Source organism: Perognathus longimembris, chromosome 4 (genome assembly GCF_023159225.1).
Source record: "Perognathus longimembris pacificus isolate PPM17 chromosome 4, ASM2315922v1, whole genome shotgun sequence".
Taxonomy (NCBI): Eukaryota; Metazoa; Chordata; class Mammalia; order Rodentia; family Heteromyidae; genus Perognathus; species Perognathus longimembris.
In genome coordinates this window covers 2,599,830-2,616,104 of record NC_063164.1, presented here as the reverse complement: position 1 = coordinate 2,616,104, position 16,275 = coordinate 2,599,830, and the positions used below count along the sequence as shown (strand labels likewise).

Genomic DNA, 16,275 nt, shown 5'->3' with positions numbered 1-16,275 from the left:
GACGGTGGACGGCCCCGGGGCAGGGCCGCGTGGGCACGAGCCCCAGGCCCGACCCGGAACCTTCACAAGCCTTCCAGAGCCACGGCACCTCGGGGCGAGACAGCGGCCAAGGGACAGGAGAGTTCAGACACCCCGTGCCAGAGAGCAGACGGGGATTCCGGGGGGAGAGGGGCGGGGAGGGGGGCCTGGGTCTGAGAGAAGACATGGACCAGCCCGTCCTGGAGGTCTGACTGAGAGGCCGGTCACGGCGACCTGCCGCTCGGGTCACAGCTGGGCAGGCTGGGCGGTGCTGACCTTGATTTTATCATCTACGAAAGGAGACTCCTGACTGCCTCTGAACGCTCCGGCCTGGGCCTGGGCCCGAAGCAGCACCCCCCCCCGCCCCCCTCGCGGGGCGGCCATCGCGGGGCTACTGGCTGGAGGGGCCGGGCACGCGCTCTGGTCCCGGCGGATAGATGCTTTCGCCGGGGGGAAGTTCATTTCCAGCAGAAAGTCCCAGCTCCGCGCTGGCTCCTGGCAAGCCGTCTTCCACGTGGCCGAGACAGAGGCGGCTCGCACACACGCAGCTGCCCGGCTCTCAGGGCCAGGCACGTGGCAGGGGTCAGGGAAGGACGCAGGGCCCTCCGCGTGCCTGGGCGGGGGCGGGGAGGGGGGGTCTTGGAGAGGAGGAGCAGCAAGCGACGGCCAGAGGTCAGGCACCCCGGCACGCAGCGCCCGCTCACCGAGCCCCGAGACGGCCGAAGGAGCTCCCGCAAAGCTTGGCTCCCTTTGCCCTGTGGGGACAGATGGGAAGAACCGAGCGTGGAGATGACATCCACCGTGACAGCAACATGTCCCCGACGCCCTCTGCTGTCACGCCGGTCTCTCCTGGGTTCCCGCAGCAGCCCGGCCGGGGTCCCCGCTTCTGCCTGGCCGTCCCGGTGCCTCATCTGCGAACAGCCACGGGCACCCCGAAACCTTTCAGTGGGCCGCCCCCTCGCCCTGGGGCAGGCGGACCGGCCTCTGCTTTCCTCCTTCGTTGTGACACCCCGTGTCCCTCGGGGCCAAGCCCCACGGATCTCTCCCCACCCGCCTTCAGGGGTCACCTCGGCGTCATCGTCGCAGTGAGGTCCTGCTCTGACCTGCCGGCCCTGGCGCCTGTCCCGACCCCCACGGCTGCCCCCACAGACGCCCTCCTCCCCCCCCCTCCAGCCGCCGGCCGCTGCGCCAGGTCCTCCTGACAGTGCTCGGTCAGCCTTCTCCTCGTGGGGGCACGGACTCACGACTGATTTGCTCTGTGACTGCAGAACGCCTTCGGGGTCCCATTGGTCGTCTTCGTGGGGACGGCGTGGTGGCGCGGCCGTGGGATCTCACACAAGCTTGAAGGCCTGGGGTGGCTGAGCCGGACGACGGCCTTCAGCTCCGTTCTGGACCCGTGCCAGGTGCACAGCCAGGCCCCCGGTGGGGGACCGGGAGGAAGGAGGTCCCGGTGACCGGGAGGGGACGCGCGGCAGCTGGCAGAGCCGGGCCGGGACCGGCGCCTTGAGGAGGAGACATCGGCAGGCGGGACTTCTCACGGCCCCAGCTCTCCCCGTGGTAACCGAGTGTCACTGTGTGGGGGCTCACGAGGACCCCCCCTTCTTCAGACCCCCAGGGACGCCTGTGTAAGTACAGGAGCGGATCGCCCCTCGCCCACGCCTCACAAAGGCACCCCCGTGTCTGGGCCCCCCCTGGGCCCACGGGCCCGCCATACACGCCTTCTCGGGGCTCACCGCACGCGTCAGGCTTGGCGAACCCCGATCCGCTAGGTAGGTAGACGTGCTGTCGCGAAACAGTTGAATTTACAAGACGGCAATTCCCACAAGGCAGTGCTCTCTGGGTGGTAAAGACAACACCGCGTATGGCAGAAATGGAGGCTTCCGTCCAGAAACATCTAAGGAACATTTACATCACCTCACCGGAGGCCGTCACTTCCTAAATAGCGTATGTGCCTCTCAGGATTTGTTTTTTCCTTACGAAGATGCACTTATGCACAGGGTTATCTCATTAAACACACAGGGGCGCGTCTTCTTAAATACCCCGTTGACCTAGACCTAACTCCAGCAGAAGCCGCTTATGGACTTCGTGGCATCGCCCGTGTTTACCGTGTGCTTTCTCCTGGGGATGAAGCCGGGTGAGTAAGTCAGGCTCCTCTCGTGGGCCATTTTAGTGTTGGTCGTGTCTGCCGTGGCGAGTGACGCCATCATGACTCTCCCTGAGTACAAACGGCTGTGTGTCTCTGATTGTCTCCTTAGCATAAATGTCCAGGTGCAAATCCCCTGGGAGAAGAGTGACGAGACCTCAGTTGCTCTCTAGACACAGAAGGGGGTCTATGCCGTCCAGGGCGCGGTTCCATGGGGGAGAGTGCTTCCTCAGAACGAATCGGTCAGTCTACGTAAACGAGGGCCCTTGTTATTCATAAGGAGTTTCCAAGATACACTGGCTGGATGAAGCCTTTATTTTTACAAGCACGATGGGATAAATGAACACCACATGGACAGCGCAGGAAGCGAGGGGAACTCAGGAAGGAAGATGGTCGCCAGCTGACCTCTCTCAAGGGACTCTCAGCTCAAGCAACGTCCCCACGCCAAGGGCCAAGCCTGACCTGCCCACGAGGACAGGGACGCGGTCCGCTCGGGGACCGCAGCCGAGGAGGAGGCCATGGGAGGCAGCCATCGGGTCAGAGGAGCCTGGAAACCATAGCGTCTGTTAAAGGCATCCGGATGAATTTAAATCATGGAGTGGTGATGGCTTTCCTTTCTTTCCCACAAAAAGCCTTCAGCAAGTTATCCACGGCGGTGTTGCCTAGAGACTTGAGCCTTCCTTCGGGGGTGGGGGGGTGAGGGGAGGAGGGACGGGGAGGGGGGGGAGGAGGGGGGAGGGTGTGGACAGGTCAACGTTCATACCGGAGTGAAGGGAAGGTAGACTTAGCCCCAGCCCTTTCCTCGGGGGTCACTAGTCTGGTTAAAAGGAGTTGATGGTTTATAGCAGGGCGCATTTTCTTTCGGTGGAGGGGAGCACTGTTCCGCTCGGCGTTGACGTGGCAGGAGTCTCTCCCGTGGCAGCCCCTCCTGCGTGCTGGGAAGTGTCATCTGTATACTCAAGGCAGCAGAGTGAGTCCAGGGGTGCTCCATGGTACCCCAGGGCCGGGCGGGAGGCACAGAAGGCCAGTGGGGACAGGCACCCAGCACCAGTCTTCTGTGTGGCCATTCTGTCGGTTGTGAGGATGGCAGACAGTGAGCACGTCCTGGGCTCGCTGGGTCCTCCCCTCTTCCCCACCGCTCTCTCCCCCCACCCCCCCCAGCCTCCCCCACCCATCAGCAGCCCTCGGTGGCCCTCTACAGTGAAGATACATGGCCTAGGCTATCCCAGGATGTACGACCAGGTGCAGCTCTAGGCCTTCCCAGGCCAAAGGCCAGGACTGGGGGTTGCATTTCTTTTCCGGTCCCCTTAAATGCCATCCCCCTCCCTTTGCTTTCGCTCTCGCCGGGGCCTTTGGCGTTTGTGCTATCCTGGGCGAACTCCAGCCCCAGCTCCTGCCTAGGCTTTAGTTACCACCGACCTGGGTCAGCACCTTCTCCAGGGGTCTCAGGAGTCACAAAGGTGGTCTGCTCAGCCAGTTCCATCTAATCTTAGGACGAGCCACCCCTAATAGTGGTTCCTTCACCAACTCCACCCCTCCTGTCCCCAATCGCACCCAGATATCATCGCCAGCAGTCGCTGAGCCCTGTCACCCCACACACGCCACAGCAGATCCCCTCCCACCCCTCCTCCACCAGAGTAGATCCCCTACCACCCCTCCTCCACCAGAGTAGATCCCCTACCACCCCTCCTCCACCCAGCAGATCCCCTCCCACCCCTCCTCCACCCAGCGGATCCCCTCCCACCCCTCCTCCACCCAGCAGATCCCCTCCCACCCCTCCTCCACCCAGCAGATCCCCTCCCACCGCTCCTCCACCCAGCAGATCCCCTCCCACCCCTCCTCCACCCAGCAGATCCCCTCCCACCCTTCCTCCCCCCAGCAGATCCCCTCCCACCCCTCCTCCACCCAGCAGATCCCCTCCCACCCCTCCTCCACCCAGCAGATCCCCTCCCACCCCTCCTCCACCACAGCGGATCCCCTCACCCCTCTTCCCCCCAGCGGATCCCCTCACCCCTCCTCCCCCCAGCAGATCCCCTCACCCCTCCTCCCCCCAGCAGATCCCCTCACCCCTCCTCCCCCAGAAGATCCCCTCACCCCTCCTCCCCCCAGCAGATCCCCTCCTCCTCCTCCCCCCAGCAGATCCCCTTCCCCCTCCTCCCCCCAGCAGATCCCCTCCCTTCTCCTCCCCCCAGCAGATCCCCTCATCCCTCCTCTCCCCAGCAGATCCTCTCCCCCCTCCCCCTCACTTCTTTGAAGGCCCCTTTCTTTCCTGTCTTGAAGACCACCATGGCTTTAACTCCGTGGCTGCCTGCGCCCCCGGGGCGCCGTGGAGAGGGCCATGACACCTTCTCCCCAGAGGCTCCTGCACGCCCTCTCTGCTCTGCTCGGGGAGCCCCTTCCCGCCCTCGGCCCCGCCGTGGCTCTTGTCCCTGAAGCCTGTGAACCACAGAGAAGAGCTCTGCCGCCGTCTAACTCCTGGTTCCACACTCAGTCCCGCGGGGGCCACCCATTGGGCTCCTCCGCTTGTCGCCAAGTCCGAGCCGCATGGGGCTAGCGGCTCTCCACCTCGCTCCTCGCACGCGGCTTCCCGCGCGGTCTTGGCATTGTACATCCGTCCCTCATGCTTGACCGCACGCGCCTTCCCCGTGTGTCTGTCAGCTCAGAGCCCCTCTACATCCCAGCTCCTGACGGGTCCTCGCAGGGCCACGCAGCCCACGCCCAGCCCGCGCCTGGCCCGGCAGCTGGCCAGGTGGGCTGAAGGGAAGCTAGAGCGGTGGGGTGGGCACGCAGGCAGGAATAGAGCCGCGGGCGCCGCCCTAATGTGCGTGGAGTCCCCCCGCCCCCCGTGATGGAGCCGGCCCAGTTCATTTGCAGACGCCTGGAACAGACCCATGCGCCACACCAGCGCTGGGGTCCCACTCGTTTCCCCGTAGTCTGGAGACTCCAGCGCTGAGCACCCACAAATCCTTGCTAAGAACCTTCCATGCTCGAGGCCCCGGGGGCAGTGTGGCTCCAGCCCTCACCGTGGAGCTGACCCCCCCCCCACATTTTAATCGTGGCCGCCCCTCCCCGCCCCTAGCTGCTTCATTTCCTAACAGCTGCTTCTGGGGGAACTTTAGAAATGACGTCAGGCTGTGGGTGCGCTCAGCCCGCTTTACGTGCATATCAGAATCCACAAGGAAAACGCAACTTGCCAGCTCTGTTGCTCACACTCCGGTGAAGGTTTGTGTTGGGTTCCTGGTGGACTCTTTTCTCAGGGACCATTGCTAAGGGCCGCGGCTTGGAGCACTGAGCCGAGTCCACCACCGTCACTGCTGAGATAGGAAAGGAGGAAGGAGGAAGACCTTCCCTTGTGGGGACAAAGCGGTATTAAGAGGCTGCAAACTCCCCTCACCTCCCAAGCAGGAAGGAGAGGCATCCAGCCCGCACCATCCTGCAGCCGAAGCCCTACACACCCTTAAGACAAGACTCAAGATGTACCAACGGTGTGCCGGTGTGTCTGGATCACTCTTTCCCTCCACCCCCCAGTCTAGGGCTGGAACCAGGCTCGCCATTGGCCCTGTGCCCACACATCGAACCACAGAAAGGATGCAATGGTGGACCAGAAAGGAAGGGGGAAGGACCAGTTGGTGTCTGGAGTTCATGTGAGATTCCTGTGGATTGTGACCCCATAAAGGAGTGAGGTTCCAGTTAACTTTCTTATGGCCTGCAAAGGAGATTCTACTGGATGAAGAAAGCTAGCATCAAGATCCCGGGGAGGAAGAAATTCGTCAGCAGCCAGGTTCCCTCCCCCACCACCCCCACAGCTAGGTCCCCAACATTCCTCCAGAGAGCCTGCATGTTCCTCTTGGGGAAACTCGTGAAGATGGGAGCAAGGACAGGGCAGTCAGTTCAAACCTCTTCTATAGATTCTAGTAAAGACTTCCAGTGTGGGACTCTGTGGACCAGATGATAAAGGAGGAGGTCGGGCCATGGACTTCTCCACTCAAGCTCCCTCCAAAGCCAAGAGTCAAGCATGCCCAGAATCTGAGGCTTAAATTTTAGGCGGACAAGATGCAGCCTTAAGACTCAGTAGCAGCGGCCCCCGTAACCAAGAATGAGGAGGGAACGTGGGTGTTTGGCTGAGTTTTCATCGCTGGAGCCACAGCACCAGCAAGGGAGTTGAAGCAGGTGGTGGAAATACTGACAGAGGCTGATGGGTGGAATTGTATCACCTACCAAGAAAAGATGGAGTCCTAACTCCATCCTAACATCTGCCAGGATATAACCTTCTTTGGGAACAGAGTAATGGCAGATTTAAGAAGTGAGGGCAGTGCCACGCTGGAGTAGGGTAGAAACCTAATACGGAATGACCAGGGTCCCTGTAAGAAGACAGCCACATGGAGACAAAGGCGCATGGAGAGAAGCCACACGACTGTGAACACAGAGACCGCCTCGGAGCAACTGCAAGTAGAGAAGCCCTAGGGCTGCAGCCGCCCCAGGGAGCAAGAAGAAGAGAGAGGGGAGCATCTCCCTGGTGGGTCTCAGCGGGAGCACGGTCCTGCCAGCACTTGGGTGTTGGCCCAGCAGCCTTGACAACGGTGGGAGAATACATCTCTCCTGTGCACTTTGTCACAGCAGCCCACTAGCCAGCCACAGGGATGGCTTCGTCCACTGCGCCACGGGGCCTCCTCCTCCTCGCTGGCCCCGCCACACCCACGCTTTGTTCTGGAAGATTCTCAGCCTGAGGGAGGCATGCAGACAGATGTGCATGGAAGGGGCTGCCCCGGGGGAGCTTGAGGTCACTCGGACCTGTTCCAGAAAGACCTATCACAGGGACCTTCCCAAGACCAGGGGAGGCCACCTGCCTCTGGTGGGGCTAGGAGGAGACCCCAGAGCTCCACAACAGCTTCCCCAAAGCCCGCCGGATGCTCACCCGTGCCCTGCAGTCCCGACAAGCAAGGTATAACCTCAGATCCCCAGCACCATGGACCAGGAATCCCTGAGCCTCTCCCAGGACCCCCATAAATAACGAGCAGAGTCACCCTCGGCCCCCACTCACTACCCTACCCCTGCCACACTCACAAGGCCACACAGCGACACGATCACCAAGCCCAGGTCCTTCCCCAGCTTCTTCAAAGATACACCCACTCTAGGAACTTCGAAATGTCCTTCAAAGATCTGGCCAGCCTCCGGGACTACGGCTTGTGACCACTGCCGCCCCTCCACTCCCTCCCTCCCGCCCCCGCCCCGGCCTGCAGACCAGCCCCAACCATCCACAACACATTTCTGGCCACACGGGAGGCCTCGGGCTCCACCCTCCGCACCTGTCAGGTTCTCTCCATGTCTGTGCCCAACAAATTCCACTTCCTCCCTAAGGGGGATTCAGACACCAAGTGAAAATGTATAGGTTGGGGTGTGTGTGTGTGTGTGTGTGTGTGTGTGTGTGTGTGTGTTATGATTTCCAAAGACAGTACAGAAAGATCTTTAAGGAGAAAAAGAAATAAATACAACCTCCGAAAAAGCCCAGATTTTACGATTTTACGCAGAGACCCCTAAGTAGTACTGGAGTCCAAGAGAAACATTGTATTTCTATCATCGCTGTGGAAGAATCGTTACAGAGGGGGCCGGGAAAGGGGCCTGAGGCGTTGGTGTCACCCAAAAGGGAGTGAGCAGAGGTAGATCCAGGCTGAAAGACCTCAGGAGTCCCAGCAGAGAGCAAGGGCGGCCTGGCCCCGGAGTGCAGGAACTTCAGCTGCAGCTGACCCCAACACCCTGTCCACGGGGCTCTATCCAGACCTGTGGCTGGGCCAACTTTCCCCAGCCTCCGGTGGTTCTGACCACAAAGGCTACGGAACTAAGACCGCCAAGAACATGAAACCAATGACACTTTCAATATACTTTATTAAAAAGTTCCTTTGTATAAATTTCCTAAAGATTTTAAAATTAAACCCTACCCCTCCCCAGACTCAAAAAAAAATAACACACTAAAGGAATGCCAAAAATATTCTCTATGATGACTTTCTTTCAATCCTTAATTAAGGCTTTGGTCCCAACAGTGCACACAGATCAATGGGTTTGCTTCAGTCTAACTAGACCATTTGCCAGAGGACTTAGAAGAAGAAAATGAGCTAATCCAGGAGGCTAAGGGGTGGGGAAGGAGAAAAGTTGGGTTTTTGTTTTTCCATCTACAGCCATGCTTAACTAAGAGAAAAAAAAAATGAACCAAGCAGACGTATATAAAGGAGCCGTGACATTGAAATTCTTTTCTAGAACTTAAATTTTCCCAGAACAGGTGTAACAGGGAACTCCAGAGGGAATCTGAATGCATAGGAATGTTCACAGAAACACCAGCGTTGGCTAACTAGTACACAAGAGTCCAAAGTATACGATAGAACTGCCTGGAGACAGAGCAAGGGCTCCGCAGACACAGTTAGCACCATATTGACAGGTGGAGCGGCAGAGCGGAAGGCTCCCTCCCAAGGTCGCGCGTCAATCAAAGCAGGAGAATGCCGGGGAGGTCTGCGAGGTCTGCCCCAGCGTCTACGATGACCACCGTTGGAAATGGCTGCTTCCTTCTTCTCAAGAGGTATGTGTTGCTGGCCAGCCACGCCTAGGTGCCGATCACATTGATGACTGGTTTGGTGAGCCCTGAGAACGGATGGAGGGAAAGTAGGGGCGGGGATGGAGAGAGAAGAGGACAGAAAGAAAAGCCATGTTACTGACCAAAAAGACGCTATTACCTGGGCACTGGTGGCTCATGCTTATAATCCTAACTACAAGGGAAGGAGGGAGGGAGGGAGGGAGGGAGGGAGGGAGGGAGGGAGGGAGGGAGGGAGGGAGGGAGGGACTGTATTTATAACGTGACATGTCCCCGCAGCCTTGGTCTTCCTCTCCTTCTCTTCCCACTCAGTACTGTCACTGGTTCCCTGTGGCTTCTTGGCTTTGGGTCTGGGCCCTCTGTTTATTCTGATTGCACTCACATGGCTGATGCATCTCCATGGCCTTTATGCCAGCTGAACCTCCCTCCCCTTCCCTGCTCTGGCCCTGAGCCCAGCTGCCAGTCCAAGTTCCTGCTATTTTCTTATCAATGGGGGGAGTGCCCAAGATGTTAGAAATAGTGAATAGCCTTGGTGTTGACATTATTATTTACAAGAAGCAAAAATTACTTAAAGATGAACATATGGGAACATTTATCTTCAGTGTTTTCTGTAATTGATCACTATATTGTTTTCCTAATAATCATGCTTGCTACAACCTTCTGTGAGTAATAGAGACTTGATAACATTTCTGAGGAGTGACCAAGAGTTGACCGGGTGTTTCTTCACTGGCAAAAACACAAGTATGTGTTTTAGGAAACAAAATAACAGTTCAAAAAATTAATTTCATGTGTGTCTTTTGGTTGGGTTTATATTTTTGCGTATTTTAATGTGCTTTCTTTGAACAAATACATAATATATCTTGTTTGCTCAGATATCATAGTCACTGTAAATGTAAATGTTTTCAAGGATAGGGATTGACCTCGCTTTCTCAGCTTATTTATGACAGCAATTACCGTAAAGCAGTGTGGCTTACCAGGAGCACAAACGGCTTCACATTCTTCCTGTGAGCTGAATCGGTTCTCGTTGCCTCCACAGCCTCCGAACCAAAACCTGCCACAGCTTTTGTTGCCATGATCATAGTACCAAGCCACAACGAACGCTCGGCACGTCCCCGCGTCCTTGGGCAGCTGACATATGTCTGTAACATAGGACGAGACGCGACATCAGGCCGGCAGAGGGCCCCGGCGGCGCCCAGGGCTGGGGCTGGCAGGCCGGTCGCCACCCTGAAGGGGTTCTGGCTGGAAAGACCGACTTCCCCAAGGCCTTTACCCCCAGACGCTCTGGGTCACTGCGTAATTTGACTGGAGAGGAGGGGTGAGGTTTGGAAAGATGGAGGCGAACGATGGAACCGCTGACCTTGATCAAGCGCATCGTACTCATAAACGGGCATGTTACGTAGACACCCCTTTGTACAACTACTTCAATAATAGAATATATGTGTATATATACGTACGTCCTTACATAGACATGTATATAATTTTTTAAAGAAAATGCAAGTGTCTCCCTCTCTCCAGTCTCTGGTCTTCCGGAAGTGGAAATCGAAATATGAACCGAAAACAAACTCATCCCCCTCCCTAATTCCTTCTATCTCTAAACTGAAATTCAGAAACCACGGGCCTTTGCAGTCCTTAGCAAAATGGCATTGAAATCATGGCAGAACAGCCTTCAGGAAGAATCTCCAGGTTTCTCAACACACCACTCAAATTCCAGCCGGAAACAAACCTCCTCTGTGACATGTGTGTGCAGGCGTGTGGCGGAGGGAGCAGCTTCCTGACCAGCCCTGCGACACAAGCACCGCGCACCTTCCTGACCAGCCTTGCCACTCAAACAAACACCGAGCACCTTCCTGACCAGCTAGCTGCGTGAAATAAGCACCCAGCGCCTTCCTGATCAGGCGCGTAACACACACAGGGAGAACCAGCACTGGCGGCAGAAGCTCCCATAGCACAGCAGGCTGCAAGTCCTGGCGCACTGTGGTCCAGTGCGGGAAGTTTGTGTTTGAAATATGCACCGAGCCCAGCCACGTAGGAGCACCGGGGTCTCTTCCAAAGCTGCAGAGACAAGTTTACATGCACCGTGAGGCTTCTGTTTACAGAACTTTCTGGGAAACTCCGGCGTGTTCTGGGAAAGAGATACACAGATGCCAACTGTCATCTGAAGCTAAACACAGATCAATAAATAAACACCCTTGGAGCAGATAACGCATGCTTGTGTGAGCCTCCCAGCTCTCGCCTCACAACGCCACCTCCAACCGTCTGTGGTCCCCGGTGGCTCAGGTGGGACACGGCGCGCCCATGTCATGGAGATCACTTAGCAAGGCAAGACTGCTTTTGGTTGTTGCTGTTATTTTCGGTGCGGGTACTAGGACTTGAACTCAGGGCCCGGGTACTGCCCTCGAGCTTTTGTTCTCAAAGCTTGTGTTCTTCCACTTGAGCCACAGGCTCTACTTCCTGCTTTGGGGTGCTTAATGGTAGAAAAGAGTCTCGCAGACCTTCCTGCCCAGGCTGTCTTTGAACTGTGATTCTCAGATCTCAGCCTCCTGAATAGCTAGGATTACAACTATGAGCCCCGGCTTGTGTCAAATTCTTTAAAAAAAATTCACCCTGGGTATTAGCAGACTAGCACAAGGCCCCGGGCTCCACCTCCAGTACTTGCAAATGCAAACACAAAAGCGAAAACAAAATCTGATCATTTTCTCCCCTGCATGAGAGCCTAGGACTCCAGCCTTTTCATTTTACTTTGGTTTTGCCCACAACTTCCTGCCTAGACTTAAACACAGGTCACCTCATTTCTTGAATTCAAAGTCAGAAACGATGACAAAACACAAACCCTTAAGACAGAATCATTCATTTTTTGGAGGCCGGTATAGTTAAGCAAGTGTCAGTAGCTAACATTTAATACAAACTAAAGGACACAATTCTGCAAGTCTACCCTATGATTCTAAGTGATACAGCAGAAAATGAAATTAAATAAATACAATGGATTTTATGTCCATGTAGAAAAGATGATTTTTAAACTTAACCTTGTCTGAATTGTCTAGAAAATTTGTCTTTGGAGAAATAACGCATAATATAGCCATCGCTAATGGGACGCAAAATGTATATGCCCTGGGCATGCAGTCTCTGTGCACTTGTTATTAAACAAAGAATGATTACTGGTCACTTTTTTCCCCACCTCTAAAAATATAATATCATTAAGATATTTTACTCCCTGAAGTGAACGTCTAAACTAAGAAGAGGAAATGGGAAGGGAAGGAAGGGGAAAGACATTCGTTTGCTCGCGATTTCTGCTTATCCTCCCTCTTTTGTTCTCCATGTTTAATTTTAAGCTTTTTGAGGTGAAGTATCCAGTTAATCGGATTGAAATCTTCCTCTCAAAGATGACGGTGTGCGCACGCGCAGCGCACAGTGCACGCGCCGTGCCCCCTGCACCAGCGAGTGCAAAGCGCCATCTCCGGGCAACGTGCGGCTCCACCATTACCCAGGGTCACGCCCCCACCTGCCCTGAATTGATGGGACTTTCACACGCGTGCATGTGCTCGCACGCCACACGCATGCACACCCACAGGAAGTGACAAGCGAGCCCGTGTAACACCAGCCCGAGTCCCAGGTACTCGGCGGCGTGGCGCGTGCCAGGTTTCAGATCCACCCGTATCTAACCGTCTGCAACCTTGAAGGAGACCCGAGCCCCGATTTCTAAATAATCTCTATGATATGGAAGAAGAGGAGACTTAACCAAGCTGAGGGGGGTGGCGTGGTCCTGTACCCCTACAAACAAAAGAACTGGGGTGTACCGCAAGGGTACAATGATTACCTATCAAAAGAGAGAGGCCGTGGGTTTAATCCCCAGAATACACACACACACACACACACACACGCACACACACATGCATACACACACACACAGTCCAGATCAGAAGCACTCTGTAATTCTGAAACTTGGAACTCTATATTTAAAAACCGAACAGCTTTGCCAGATTTGTTCCAAGATTATGTTGTTTGTGTCAACTAAACATTGTTTATGTATGCTTGTCCTCGGGACCACACATAAAGGAACCCAAAATATCCCTGCCTCTTGCTCTCTAGTAGTTACTCCGAGCCATCTTCTCTCAATGAAGCAAGAATTTGCTAGAAAACAGTCTACTTCCCACAGGGTGAGGGGCAAAACCAGCCGGCGACGGCGGGGGCGTGCCGGGATTTGCTAGCCTGCATCTTGGAGGAAAATCCAGTGTGTTCTCTCTGGCTTCGCTCTGAGACCCGTAGGGGTGGGGTGGGGGTGGAGGGGGGATCCTTGTCCACTGGAGGGTGAGGGGTGGGGCTCCCACCAGGCAGGGCAGGGGCCTGTCTGTGCACAGCCCTTTGCTGGGAGACAAGCCAAGAGACTCGAACTCCCCTCTTGCCCCCCAAAGACCACTGGAGTGGAGGTGTAGAGCGAGGGAACACTCAGAGCCACTGGGCTCCACTTCGGGGGGCGGGGGGGGGCTCAACAGCAACCTGGCACCGGCCTCCTGTGGCACCACAGACCCCAGGGCGACCCAGTCTAGCGGGGAGGGGAAGGGACCGGTGGCGGCCGGGTCCCGCCTACACCTGGGCGGCAGCTCCCATCCACCCTTCTCCAAGCGCAGCCACGAGCGAGGGGCGCGCTCATCTCTAACAGCAAGTGTGGGAGTAAAGTCCGAGAGGGCCCCCCCGAGCCGAGGGGGGACTCCCCGCCCAGAGCCCGGCGCAGAACCAGCCCCCCGGGGATGCCCTGGGACCGAGGCCCCGGGAGCCTCCCTGTCCTCGGAGCGCCTCCCCGGCCCCGTCCGCGGGCCTGGTTATCTGACCGCCCACCTGTTCTGGTAAAATCCAGTGGTTTCGCGTTCACGAAGAGATGGGCGGCGGCGCCGGAGGCGGGGTGCACCGACTGCGCGGGTGGCGGCCGAGGCTTCTCTGCGAAGGAAACGCACGCGTGAACAGGAGCCGCCGGTGGGCCGGGGGATCCCCCGAGAGACGCGGGGCGAGCTCGCCTTCCGTGACCGCCGCCGCCGCCGCCGCGTCATCCGCTCGCCGGCGAACGGGGGGCACCCCGAACCCCTGAGCGATCTCTCCTGCCGCCGTCCGTCCACGGGGAGGGGGTCCTTGGGTGGAGGGGGGGCTTTGTGCCGCCAGAGCCGCGGGTCTGACTCCCGCCGGCTGAGGGCGTCCCCCTCCTCGCCCGCGTGGCTCACATCGACGCAGAGAGAAGAGGGGCTTCTCCCCGGGGCGGGGGGGAGGGGCCGGGAGAACCGGGGGGGGGGGGGGAGCCAGATTTCAGGAAGAGGAGAAAGCAAGGGCTGTGACCGGCGGGGAAGGGCTGGACACGCCCGGCGGGGCAGGACGATCACTGGAGCCCGGGGTTTCAGCCACAGCCCGGGTGACCCGGAGGATCATCGGGTCTCAAGCAAGGCAGGAAAGCCAAACCAGAAAGGCTGGAGAGATGGGTGCGGGTGGGGTGGGGGGGACGCCCCGAGCGCAGACCCCGCCCTGATGGCCCGTGTTCAAGTCCAACACAAGTCAGGGTGCAAGCACAGCGCCCCGCGTTTGTACTTTTAGTCAGTAAGTCGCGGCTACTTTCCCCGTTGGCGCTGGCGTCCCGGCGTCGATGGCGCCCTCCCCGTACTTACGCGTGCTGAAGCTGCCCTGGTAGACGGCGTGGACCTGGGCCCGCAGGTAGCACAGGACGGCTGCGTGGTACGTCTGCCCCGCCCGCAGGCCCCCGACGACGCGGCTGGTGGCCGTGAGGTTCTGCCTCAGGACCAGAGACTGGTCATGGGCCGACGTGATGGTGAGGTCATAAAAATAAGAACTGGGGGGCTCGGGCCGCTCCCACGAGAGCTTGGCGCTGTTCTCCGTGACCTCTGACACCTGGACTTCTCGAGGGGCTTGAACTGGAAGACAGACCGAAGCGGAGTACCGACATGAAGCCAAAATCTCTCGTGAGCTAGCACAGAGGTGAGGGGGACGATCAGGGCGGGGCAGGGTGGGGCAGGGCGGGGCAGGGCGGGGCGTGACATCATTGTAAAGGGATTTCCATCCTCTCTCTGTTCACAAAACAAGACGGCTCCCGTGTGTTCATGAGTACATGCATTCTGCTCTCATCTGTCTAACTTGTGTCATAGTCTGTACCATCTTCTAGCATCTTCTCTGACAAAAAAAGGATACCCTAACTCTGGGTCCCATGATCCCACCGGCCTCTTGCCTCTGCTGAGCAAGCTTGGGAGCATGTTCTTCTTGTTGTCAGAAGGAGCCGGCAGGTCAGTGTTTGTGGAAAGCTTGATCACCCCAAAACTGCTACAGCGCATGGGGCAGGGCGTGGGGATGGCAGGGGAAGTGAAGGAGCTTCTAGAACTGGGGCCCACGTCTCAGGGAACCCCCAAGCCTCAAGAGGGTGTAAGATGAGACGGCTTCCAAATACAGGAGAAAACAGTAGCCACGCTTTGACGGTCCCACACGCGGGCTCATTGCTGATCAATGCATCAGCCCATTGTGCAGATCCCAGACTGGGGGCCGCATACAAGCAGGACTCCAGGGCCAAGCCCCCCACCACGGGAATGAGGGGGTAACAGGATGGCAGCCCCCACCGGGGCTTTCTTACCTGCAGGTTTAGCCATGGCTGGCTTGGTCACGGCTGGTTTGGCCTGTGGCCGGGGGGGCTCCGGCTTAGCGGCCGCCGGTTTGACCTCGTGTTTGGCGGAGGCGGCTTGTTTGGCTTCTGTCTTGGTAGAGGCGGGCTTGGCTTGGGGTTTGGTGGCGGCAGCGGCCTTGGGCTGCGGTCTGGGGGGCTCTGGTCTGGGAGGGGCCGGCTTCGCCGCGGCCGGCTTCGCGGCCACGGCCGGCCTCGCGGCGGCTGGACTCGGGGCCGCAGGTTTTCCGGCCGCCGGCCTGGCCGGAGCCGGCCTCACGGGAGGCAGACTGACGGTCGTCGTGGTCGGTTTTGTTGTCGTCGCGGGCTTCGTTGTCGGGCTGGAAGTAGCGTTGGGTGGGATGTTTCTGTTCAAACAGATTAAACGTCACTGCCCATCTGCGTGCTAGCCAACACACACAGACAAAGCCCCTGAGCTCCGCGGTGCCCCCGCGCTAGCAGAGTGCGCGGGGCCGTGTTTATAGATCATGAATTCATAGTGTGCCGTCTATGAAACTCATTTCGGGAATCTGGACCATTAAGAGAAGATACAAAACAGCCTATAGAAACATAATCATTCAAAATAAAGCTTCCGTTACACTAAAATGGATCTGATCTCTCATTACCGATGTATAAGAGAAAGCACGAAGCGAGGTCAAGAGAATAATAAATTGCATTCCACAGTGTTCTGGTTATAACAACTGACAAAATGAGACATGTACACTGAAACTTACATACAAAGTCAGAAATAGCTATTTTCACTATAACAAAGTGTCCCGTCAACAAAGTGGCTATTGTGCTGGAAGGTTATAGAGTCAGCTTCACATAGAGTCAGCTAGTTCCTTCAAGTGCACATAGTTTTGCATTCATTTCTGCGTATGTGGGTTTCTT

At 57.3% G+C, this 16,275-nt stretch overlaps 1 protein-coding gene across 1 annotated transcript in view; it reads right to left on the bottom strand.

Moving 5' to 3' along the window:
* Positions 1-8,024: 8,024 nt before the first annotated feature.
* Positions 8,025-16,275, bottom strand: part of Col6a3 (collagen type VI alpha 3 chain) — a 62,183-nt gene continuing 53,932 nt past the window's right edge. The window contains 5 exon segments of the mRNA XM_048344468.1: positions 8,025-8,791; positions 9,716-9,880; positions 13,575-13,673; positions 14,387-14,650; positions 15,358-15,752. Of these exon segments, the coding sequence (XP_048200425.1) occupies positions 8,754-8,791; positions 9,716-9,880; positions 13,575-13,673; positions 14,387-14,650; positions 15,358-15,752 (961 nt within the window). The 3' untranslated portion in view covers positions 8,025-8,753.